Source organism: Chiloscyllium plagiosum, chromosome 42 (genome assembly GCF_004010195.1).
Source record: "Chiloscyllium plagiosum isolate BGI_BamShark_2017 chromosome 42, ASM401019v2, whole genome shotgun sequence".
Classification (NCBI taxonomy): Eukaryota; Metazoa; Chordata; class Chondrichthyes; order Orectolobiformes; family Hemiscylliidae; genus Chiloscyllium; species Chiloscyllium plagiosum.
Window position 1 is genome coordinate 4200364 of NC_057751.1, and position 11317 is coordinate 4211680.

General features: G+C 49.5%; 1 protein-coding gene across 2 annotated transcripts; it reads right to left on the reverse strand.

Moving 5' to 3' along the window:
* Positions 1-1708: 1708 nt before the first annotated feature.
* LOC122543227 (nodal homolog) lies at positions 1709-10302 on the reverse strand. 2 transcript variants are annotated; one of them, XM_043681702.1, is made up of 3 exons: positions 9677-10302; positions 5864-6573; positions 1709-2401 (listed from the first exon to the last, which is right to left on the reverse strand). In XM_043681702.1, exons 1-3 carry the CDS (start codon positions 9915-9917, stop codon positions 2249-2251), a joined length of 1104 nt encoding a protein of 367 aa, XP_043537637.1. In that variant the 5' UTR covers positions 9918-10302; the 3' UTR covers positions 1709-2248. The 2 variants fall into 2 exon arrangements, with proteins under 2 accessions (XP_043537637.1, XP_043537636.1); XM_043681701.1 differs by having other exon boundaries at positions 1719-2401; positions 5864-6654; positions 9677-10296.
* Positions 10303-11317: the final 1015 nt, after the last annotated feature.

Here is an 11317-nt window from a genome sequence, read left to right on the forward strand (position 1 = left end):
TTCAACTCCCCCTCCCACTCCACAAAGGATATGCAGATCTTTGGATTCCTCCATCGCCAGACCACAACAAAATGATGGTTGGAGGAAGAGCGCCTCATCTTCTGCCTAGGAACCCTCCAACCACAAGGCAGGAACGCGGGTTTCACCAGTTTCCTCATTTCCCCTCCCCCCACCTTGTCTCAGTCAAATCCATCGAATTCAGCACCGCCTTCCTAACCTGCAATCTTCTTCCTGACCTCTCCGACCCCACCCCAGTCTGACCTATCACCCTCACCTTGACCTCTTTCCACCTATCACATTTCCGACGCCCCTTCCCCAAGTCCCTCCTCCCTACCTTTTATCTTAGCCTGCTGGACCAACTTTCCTCATTCCTGAAGAAGGGCTCATGCCCGAAACGTCGACTCTCCTGTACCCTGGATGCTGCCTGACCTGCTGCGCTTTTCCAGCCACACAGTTTCAGCTCTGTGTAACGTCTGCCTGCCTAACGAAGAACAGGGGGCCCGCGCAGTCATTTGGGCTCTGCTGACGCCTCAGCTAAAAATGTAATCGTTCAGACCTGTAAATAGGAATGATTACTCTGTGTTCGGTATGAAAACAAATGGAATGTTTACATATGTATGGCATGTCCAGTTGTATAGATCATCAAAGTATTTTATGAATAAAGTATATTTTGAAATAAAATAAAAAGAGTCTCAGTGATGGTTCCTTTGTAACCGCTGTCAATTGCTGTAAAAACCCAGGAGGAAGGAAAGCTGCCACCTCTATTGTGCCTGTAACTCCACACCAATAGCAATGTGGTTGACTCTTCCCTTCCCTCAGCATTCAGTTCAAGGTGATTAGGGATATACATATCTATATTCCCCTGAAAGAATGTTGAATATCTTCACCTCCATCCATGTTCTCACCCGGTGGGAAGTGTGGCTCGATTCCGAGCTCCTCACTAACCTATTGGTACCCTGACTGCTGCCAGCCTTGCACAAGAGATGCACCCACCTACGAACTCCCTCGGTCTGGCTCTACTCATTGTCACTATTGAAACCTCGGGTACAATGAAGCTGCCAGTTATGCATCGGCTGATGCCAATTTATTGGGCACTTTAGCTGAGAGAGAGATGAGAGAGCTGTCATTCACCTGTGGCATCTGAACATAATATTCCTGAATCACACACTTGATGTGTGCGAATGAGTGTACGCACAGTGTGTTTGTGTATGTTTGTGAGAGTGTGTCAGTGAAGGAGTTTGTGATTCAGAGTGTGTTTGTGAATGAAAGTGTGTCTATGCCAGAGAGAGTGTGAGAGAAAGAGAGAGAGTGTGAGTGCGTGTGTGTACACGAGTGTATGGTTGATAAGTGTCTGTTGGTGAGTGTTGTGGGTGAGGAGTCTGTATGTGTGTGAATGAGTGCAGTTCAGCATGTTTATGAGTGCCTGTGTATTTGAGGAGGAAATATTCAGTTAGAATGGCTTTGCAATTCAATCATTGCAGATGTCCATGCACTTGTGATAACAGGAGCAAACGCACAGAGATAGCAGGAATCTCCTGCATTTCTAAGAGAAGGTGAGTCACATAAATGTTCCTCCTATTACAGAGACAAACACTGGGTGGGAGTGAGAGCTCCAGTTGCTTTCTTTTTAGCATTGATCTCTATGCCATGGTGAAGTGAGAATGCAGGCAGAGGTTGTGTCAGATCATTTCCACCAGTGTTAAAATCCAGCCCAAACACAACAGCACTTCAACGGAGCTGTGTACAAACTAACAGGTGACACCCCCATCACACAAGGGGTGGAAGTAATCAAGGAACTCAAAAGTAATTTGATGTGCTCAGAATGATGCAGTGCGGGAAGAGGCCACTCTGTCCATCGTGCCTGTTCAAGCTCCCTCATCAAGCTATCCAATTCAATCCCACCATAGCCCTGCAAACCTTCCCCAGGCCCACGTGAGCCGAGCCACCTGCCTCTCTGGGATGTCTACACTGATACAGAACAAAGGTAGAGGGGCATTGGGACAAAGGTGCAGTCTACAAACTCAACACTGGAATGGGTTTGAGGGGCTGAAGTACAATTCGCCACTTCAAGATCTACACCATCTTCTGTTTCATTGTGGGGCAGCAGTCTATTCACCGCAGTCAAAAATAGTTTAAAGTCACATTTATTTTGCATTCATAGAAAAATATATCACTTTATATTCTGTATATGGAATTTACACTTTTTTACATGGGAAAACATCGGAGGGTTTGTATCGTGAGGCTCAGGTCAGTGACACCCACACTCCTCCACAATCATGTCCATGTGATGACTCAAAACCACATCCCAATTCTTGTAGTATAACATGGAGAGAGGGCTCATCTTAACTGGCACACAGGACGTGCAGGGAACACGTTCTGGGTGGAAGGATTTCAGCAAACTCTGCAAAAACAGATAGAGAGAGAGGTCAGGACAAGTTAACTTCTGCAGCGAGGGCAGTGAGAACATGACTTGTATGAATAAATAGAGGCAATAAATGTCCTTCCGATGGAGAGATTTAGGATTTATGATAATTGGCAAGAACATCAGAAAGATGTTGAAAAGGTGTCTGGAGGACAATGAGGAGTTGGCACTGCGTCTTCCGGAGAGGCTGGTGGGATTTGATGGAATGCAACTTTCCAAAAAGGACCAGACAAAAATTTGAGATGGGTGAAGGCTTCGGTGAAAGATCAGGCTTAACTGAATAGCTCTTGGAAAGAGACAACACTGGTGGGATGGGCCAAATGGCCTCCCATCATTTTCCATAATGGACAGATGGTGAGGAATTAGACTTCAAACAGCAGAATGGGATGTGTCAGTTAGCAGATAGGAAGGCAAATGCAATGTTGGCATTCATTTCACGAGGGCTCGAATACAAGAGTAGGAATGTACTGCTGAGTCTGTGCAAAGCTCTGGTCAGACCATATTTGGAATATTGTGATCAATCTACAACCCTATATCTAAAGGAGGATGTGCTGGCGTTGGATGGAGATCCAGAGGAGCTTTAGAACAATGCTCCTGGGGGTGAAGGGCTCGTCATTCGAGGTTATAGATTCTGGGTCTGCACTCAATGGAACTTTGAAAGATGAGGGGGCTCTTACTGAAAGGATGGAGAGAGGCCTGGATAGAGTGGACGTGGTGGAGAGGTTTCCATCAGTAGCCGAGTGGAGGGCCTGAGGGCATAGCCTCAGAGCAAACAGGTGAGCCTTTAGAACAGAGATGAGGGGGAATTTCTTCAGCCACAGGGTGGTCAATCTGTGGAACTCACTGCCTCAGAGGGTTGTGGAGGCCAGGTCACTGAGTGTATCTAGGACAGAGATAGACAGGTTCCTGGTGAGTAAGGGGATCAAGTGTTACAGGGAGAAGGCAGGAGAATGAAGTTGGAAAAACATGTCAGCTGTGATAGAATGGTGGAGCAGACCCGATGGGCAGAAGAGCCTCACTCTGCTCCTGTATCTTACAGTCTATATGACTAGATGGTCCAGGAGCTTGTTGGACAAGATGTTTTGAGATTTCCCGAAGGAAGGGTGAAGGGGTATGGATGGTGGGGCTGGGGGGGTGATTCAAGAATGGAAGCACTCAGACTGGCCAACCCTGTGAGGTGGTCCAAACAGTCCCAGGGTCAGTGTAAGGTCCAAGGTTTGCAAGAAAACCCCGAGGCAGGCAGTGTGAGGATCAGAGCATGAGGAAGGATTAGAGGGCCACAGGGGATGGTTGAAAAGGATTGTGTCGAGCCATGAAGGAATTTCCAATGTCCCAGGGGACAAAAGGGCCAGTGGTCAACCAACAAGCAGCACTTTGTGTGGGGCAAGGTTCAAGATGGGCCTTTTGAGAACTGATGGAGGACGCAGGTTTGGAGAGTAGACATGAGTGTTGGAGCAGCCTCATCTTGTGGCAAGTAGAGCTTTAAGCAAGGAGGATTGATGATGACAGGTGCTGACACTGTCGGGAGTGAAGGCGGCAGGTGTTTCTGTGGAGGTTAGAATTTGACTTGGAATTAAAGGCATCAAGGGATACAGGAAGAAAAACAGGAATATAGCTTTGAGATAGAGGATCAGCTGTGGTCAAAATATGTTCTTTATTATCCTTGTCCTTCATTGTGAGAGGGATGGAGTTTAAAAACAGGGAGTTTATGCTGCAGCTCAGAAAGGTGCTGGTGTGGCCACACCTGGAGTACAGTGTACAGTTTTGGTCTCCTTCCTTGAGAAAGAATGTACTGGCACTGGAGGGTCTGTCAGGGAAGTTCACTAGATTGATTCCAGAGTTGTGAGGGTTATCTTATGAGGAGAGACTGAGGAGACCAGGACTATGCTTACTGAAATTTAGAGGAATGAGAGGGGAACTCACAGAAATGTATAAAATGGTGAAGGGGATAGAGGAGACAGAAGCAGGGAGGTTGTTTCCACTGGGGGGTGTAACTGGAACGAGGGGCAGAGCCTCAAACTAAGGGGGAGCAGATTTAGGACTGAGTTGAGGCGAAACTTCTTCATCCAAAGGGTTGTGAATCTGTGGAATTCCCTGACCAGAGAAGCAGCTGAGGCTACCCCGTTGAATGTTTTTAAGGTAAAAATAGACAGATTTTTGAACAGTCATGGAATTAAGGGTCATGGTGAGCGGGTGGGTAAGTGGAGCTGAGTCCATGAAAAGGCCAGCCATGATCTTATTGAATGGCAGAGCAGGCTGGATAGGCCAGGTGGACTACTCCTGCTCCTAGTTCTTGTATTCTTCTATTAAATGGTGTTGCAGGCTCACACAGCTGAATTGCCCTCCTCCTGCTGTGTTTCTCTAATGCCATTCATTCATTGTCATTGGGTTAACATACAGGATCTCCCTCCTGTGGGTTTGTGGATGGTCCTGCATGCCAATGGACTGCAGTGGTTCAGGAAGGCAGCTCAACACCACCTTCTCAAGGGCAGTTAGGGATGGGCAATAAATACTGCCCAGCCAGCAGCACCCACATCTTGTGTCAGAACAGCAAAGAACACTGGGAACGTGATCTGAAATTGCAGCCAGTTCGACACAGAGAGAGAGAGAGAGACACAGACAGACAGACAGACAGAGACACACACAGACAGAGACAGAGAGAGAAGAGAAGGGTTTCAAGAGAGCAATGGATCACATTTGTCCAGAGCACGAGAGAATGGAGACATTGTCCTTTAAGGCAAGGTCTTTTCCCTGGGGTGGGGGGAGTCCATAACTGGAGGGCATAGGTTTAGAGTGAGAGGGGAAAGACATAAAAGAGACCTAAGGGGCAACTTTTTCCACACAGAGGGTGGTATGTGTATGGAATAAGCTGCCAGAGGAAGTGGTGGAGGCTGGTGCAATGACAACATTTAAAAGGCATCTGGATGGGGACATGAGTAGGAAGGGTTTCGAGGGATCTGGGCCAAGGGCTGGCAAATGGGACTAGATTAATTTAGGATTTCTGGTCAGGATGGATGGAGTTAAACCGAAGGTTCTGTTTCCGTGCGGTACATCTCTATGATTTTAAGTACAGTAGATAGATTATTTGGGGCATATTCACTGTGAACACAGTAAACGTACTGCATCAAACTATTGAGAGATGGAGAGCAGGGGAAGTACGATACAGGAAGAGAGGCTTTACTTCACAAAGTTTCTGAGTGATAATTATTCCTGACATTTGGGAAGTGTTAACCCCGTGATAACCATTCCTGTTGTATCATTGATGAGATAAATGGATAAAAGCATTCATTTTAACTCTGGCTGTCCCAGCGATGAGAGCCTGACACTGTCCATTTCACATTGTTAACTCAAAGTCACAAATCCCCCTGTAAACACACTCTCTGTTGGGTTATTCTGGCTGAGATGCTCTCTCAGGGCAAGGTGGCGTTTCATCATTCTCACCTGCATGTAAGCGTGGTTGGTTGGCATGAAGGTCTCATCCAGAGGTGAGGGGCACTCTCCCCCACACCTATAGGCGTTGAAGGATTTGGGGTGTATGACCCAGCCCCCCCAGCCAATCCGGTCAAAGTTCACCTCCATGTCCATCCGTCGACACAGCGATTGGTCTCTCAGTGATGTGCTGTTTCCCATGTTCAGCCTCTCCTTCCGGTTCCTCTTCTGCCTCTTGGCGTTACCCAGCTCACCAGCCCGTTGGAACTTGGAGCGCTCCACAGTCCTGAGGAGTGTGGACGGGATTCCACCCACCTCTGCCCTGCTCCTCTTGAAGAACACGACCATCATGATCTGCTCGGATCTCCGATGGGGGGGCTTGGCACGGCTGCCCGCCCTTGCCAGTTTGGCCAACTTGCCCGGCAGGCACTGCTCAGGGCCCTGGCTTTGCCGGTGCTCTCCGGGAGGAAATCGGTGAACGTCCTGGATCCCGGGCTCCTCAGACCGGACTGGAGTGCCTTGGCTCAGCCATCTGTTCAGTAAACCAGTGAGGTCGAAGACCTGCCAACTGGAACTGGCGGTGGGAGGGTTTCCAGTGAAGGAGCCAAGGGGTGAGTAACTGTGGCAGGTCCTGTTGCCCTGGCATTTGTAGCTGTGGATGTGGTTGATGAGGATGGTGGTGTTTGGACAGGCAGAGATAGGGTGCATTCGGATCCTGAGCTCTGCAAAATGCACAAAGTCATACTCAGCGATGGAAGTCATGTCAAAGTCAATGATCCAACTGTCCCCACTGTAATTCCAACCTGAAAAAAGAGAGTGTGTCGGAATGAGAGAAACAACAGTGGCAGATGGAGTTTAATTTAGATAAATGCAAGGTGCTGCATTTTGGAAAGGCAAATCAGGGCAGGACTTATACACTATATGTTAAGTGTCCTGGGGAGTGTTGCTGAACAAAGAGACCTTGGAGTACAGGTTCATAGCTCCTTGAAAGTGGGTTGCAGGTCGATAGGATAGTGAAGAAGGCGTTTGGTATGTTTTCCTTTATTGGTCAGAGTATTGAGTACAGGAGTTGGGAGGTCATGTTGCAGCTGTATAGGATATTGGTTAGGCCACTGTTGGAATATTACATGCAGTTCTGGTCTCCTTCCTATTAGAAGGATGTTGTGAAACTTGAAAGGGTTCAGAAAAGATTTACAAGGATGTTGCCAGGGTTGGAGGATCTGAGCTACAGGGAGGGGCTGAACAGGCTGGGGCTATTTTCCCTGGAGCGGAGGCTGAGGGGTGACTTTATAGAGGTTTATAAAATCATGAGGGGTATGGATGGGGTAAATAGACAAAGTCTTTTCCCTGGGGTGGGGGAGTCCAGAACTAGAGGGCATAGGTTTGGGGTGAGAGGGGAAAGATATAAAACGGAGCTAAGGGGCAATTCTTTCACACAGAGGATGGTGTGTGTATGGAATGAGCTGCCAGAGAAGTTAGTGGAGGCTGGTACAGTTACAACATTTAAGATGGGTATATGAATAGGAAGGGTTTGGAGGGATATGGGCCGGGTGCTGGCAGGTGGGACTAGATTGGGTTGGGATATCTGGTCGGCATGGACGGGTTGGACCGAAGGGTCTGTTTCCATCTCTATGACTCGATCTCTGAATGATAAGGTCTGGGTTTCTGCCCCACCTGACCAGAGCTGGGTTAGAACATGCCTGAACAAGGTGACTGCAAATAATACTGATGGGTTAAAGGTCAAATGTGAATAATGTTGCCAAATTGGCCATGGTCTCAATGGATGAGTGACGCCAACAACACCCAATGGTGAAGGTAGGAAAGAGAATTAGCGGGGAGCGGGGGGAGGGGGGGAGATGACAGAAAGCGATGTGGATTAGCTCCTATACATTGCCCCCACTATTGTTCATTTTTCATTCACTGTGAATGAGATGGTGAGAAATAATCAATAACGAGACTTGAGGCAGAGGGGGAACACAAAGTGAATCAAAATTCAGTCACACATTTCGCATTAGTAATGATTCTGCAGAGGGTCTGTTGGATGAATTGGTGTGGTCAGGTAGGAGAGAGTGAGCTGCTCGTTACAAGAACGGAGAAGGTTCTGGAATGAACTAATCGGGGTGCTCAATCAGAGGATAGATACTCTGAAAACATGTCCTCTGCGGGGAGGATTAACAATAAACAGGACATCATCGTCCAATCTGTTTCACAATGAATGACTTGGTTTATGACAGTGATGAAAGAGACCATTCACGCCATCTTGACTGTTCTCGCTGTCTGAAGGTGACACCCTTGTTCCTGCCTTCCCTTTCAGATACATCACTCATTGCTGTTGGAAATGTCAATTGAAGTTGCCTGCACCACCCTGTCAGGCAGGGCATTCCAGATCACAACCACCTGCCTACGTGGGGAACTTTCCCCTCAGCACACTTGCGGTTCCTTGACTCAGATGTTCCTGATCACTTCCTGGGTGGGAACAGTTTCTCCCCCTTGACTCTATCCAGTCCCCTCATGATTTTGAAAACTTGGATCTGATCTGCTCACAGCCTCCCCTCCCCATAGCTGTCCGAATTTTGCCATCCAACCCAAACAGCATCCCAAAACCCCCCATTTCCCATCGCTAACCCAGCTCATCTGCACATTCCTGGACACAGTAGGGAACTTAGCATCGTCACGCCACCCTAACCTACAGACAGAGTCAGAGTCATACAGTACTGAAACAGACCCTTCGGTCCAATCCGTCCATGCCGACCAGATATCCCAACCCAATCTAGTCCCACCTGCCAGCACCCGGCCCATATCCCTCCAAACCCTTCCTATTCATATACCCATCCAAATGCCTCTTAAATGTTGCAATTGTACCAGCCTCCACCACTTCCTCTAGCAGCTCATTCCATACACACACCATCCTGTGTGTGAAAATAATTGCCCCTTAGGTCCCTTTTATATCATTCCCCTCTCACCCTAAACCTATGCCCTTCTCGTTCTGGCCTCCCCGACCCCAGGGAAAAGACTTGGTCTATTTACCCCCTCCATGCCCCTCATAATTTTATAATTTGGAGATGCCGGTGTTGGACTGGGGTGTACAAAGTTAAAAATCACACAACACCAGGTTATAGTCCAACAGGTTTAATTGGAAGCACTCGCTTTCGGAGCGACGCTCCTTCATCAGGTGATAGTGGAGCGTTGCTCCGAAAGCTAGTGGGCTTCCAATTAAACCTGTTGGACTATAACTTGCACATTCTCCCTGTGTCTGCGTGGCTCTCCTCTGGGTCGTACGGTTTCCTCCCACAGTCCAAAGATGTGCAGGTCAGATGAATTGGCCTTGCTAAGTTGCCCATAGTGCTGGGGGAATTGGTCAGAGGGAAATGGGTCTGGGTGGGTTACTCTTTGGAGGGTCAGTGTGGACTGGTTGGGCCGAAGGGCCTGTTTCCACACTGTAGGGAATCTAGTCTAATAACCTGGTGTTGTGTGATTTTTAGCATAATTTTATAAACCTCGATAAGGTCACCCCTCAGCCTCAGACGCTCCAGAGGAAGAAATGGGATCTGGGTGGGTTGATGTCTGTGGTCATGGTAACCGTGAAGGAGGTCAGCTTTAAATCGCAGAGTTCGCTGGTGTGGAGAGTTAGGGGCTTGCTAAATGCAGTGACAGTCAGACTGGGGGGAAGGGAGTGCCTGTCCCGGGGGGTGCGGAGAGAGTTGGTGGTAGTGCTGGCAGGTCGGGAAGGGAGGACACACACACACACAGACACAGACAGACAGAGGGAGGGCCAGGGAACGCGGAAAGCAGGAACCCCCCCCCACAGCGAGCCTCCCGCCTTACCTCTGGCCGGCAGACTGACCACTTGGTCGGCTTGGAGCACGGCGCTGCGCTCGGGGGCAGAGATCGCCCGGGACACTCTCCCCGTGACCGCCTTGTACAGCTCCAGCATGTAGGCGGGCAAGCTCTTGGGATCTTGCTGTGCCTTCCAGGCAAGGGGCCGGGACTCCCGGCCGGCGGCCGCGGCGGCGAGGAGGAGGAGGAGGAGGAACAGCAGCGCTGGGCGGGCCGAGTGGCGCTCCATGTGGACTGTGAGTGCCCGGAGCCTGCGGGAGCTGCTTTATAGAGGGAGCTGAGAGGCCAGGCCAGCTTCCCCACGCCCCTCTCTGTCTGTCTCTGTCAGAATCCACACCGTGTGCTTCCCAGACAAGGGGGTGGGGGGAGGCAATGTCTCCTGGTCCTCCCAGTCCCAACACTGTCACTACCACCCCCTGTTCCACTTCTCCACTCTTCCCCTGTCTGCAGCACTGAGCCGGGAAGGAGGGACAGCCACTCCGCTCCCTCGCCCTGCAGCATTTTCTGTTCCCCCGGAGTCACTCCGAAATGCCAGCGGGCGGCTGGGCTCAGTGGAGCACTCACTCACGACCAGCAAGACACGGCCGCACCGAGGCCATTCAGCCCGTCGAGCCTGCTCGATGAGATAACGTCATAAACATCTCCAGCATGGAAACAGACCCTGTGGTCCAACCCATCCCTACCGACCAGATATCCCAACCCAATCTAGTCCCTCCTGCCAGCACCCGGCCCATATCCCCCCAAACCCTTCCTATTCATATACCCATCCAAATGCCTCTTAAATGTTGCAATTGTACCAGCCTCCACCACATCCTCTGGTAGCTCATTCCATACACGTACCACCCTCTGTGTGAAAATGTTGCCCCTTAGGTCTCTTTTATATCTTTCCCCTCTCACCCTAAACCTATGCCCCTCTAGCTCTGGCCTCCCCGACCCCAGGGAAAAGACCCTGTCTATTTATCCTACCATGCCCCTCATAATTTTATAAACCCGTTTACATGGTACGTTTCTCTGTGTATTTCAGGTATTTCTGTTGTGATATTCCCAGTATCAGATTCCCTTTCTTCCAATTCTGGATGTGACATAACCACCTGGAGCATCCCATCCTTCTGAGATCCGCCGGTATTCCACCCTCATTTCACTTTTATGGCTGATCTCACCATCTTCAGCTCCACTTTCCTGTCTTTTCCACCTGATTAAAGCTCAGTGTGTAACACATCCGGCCCTCTGCGGTAAAGAACCTCTGAGCCTCCCAGTTCTGAGGGAGGGTCACTGGACCCGAAACGTTAACTCTGATTTCTCTCCACTGGGAGACGGCCAGAACTGCTGAGCTTTTCCTGCTCTTGTTTCTGATTTCCAACATCAGCAGTTGTTTCATTTTATTTGTTATATCTGTCTGTCTCTGCCAGCCCACAATCTGAAGGGATGTGTTGCTGTGTTTGACTGGAGGTAGAACACTGGGGTATTGACACTCCCAGACATTGTGTGTGTGTGTGTGTGTGTTCACTGTTGGTGGGGTTGCAGTGTCTGACGGTTGAGAATGCACCCCCCCCCCCCCGGTTCAGGGAGCAGACAGCAGGTGGATCCAGTGTTTGGGGATGGAGGGAGATGGGAGCAGGGGTCAGTGAA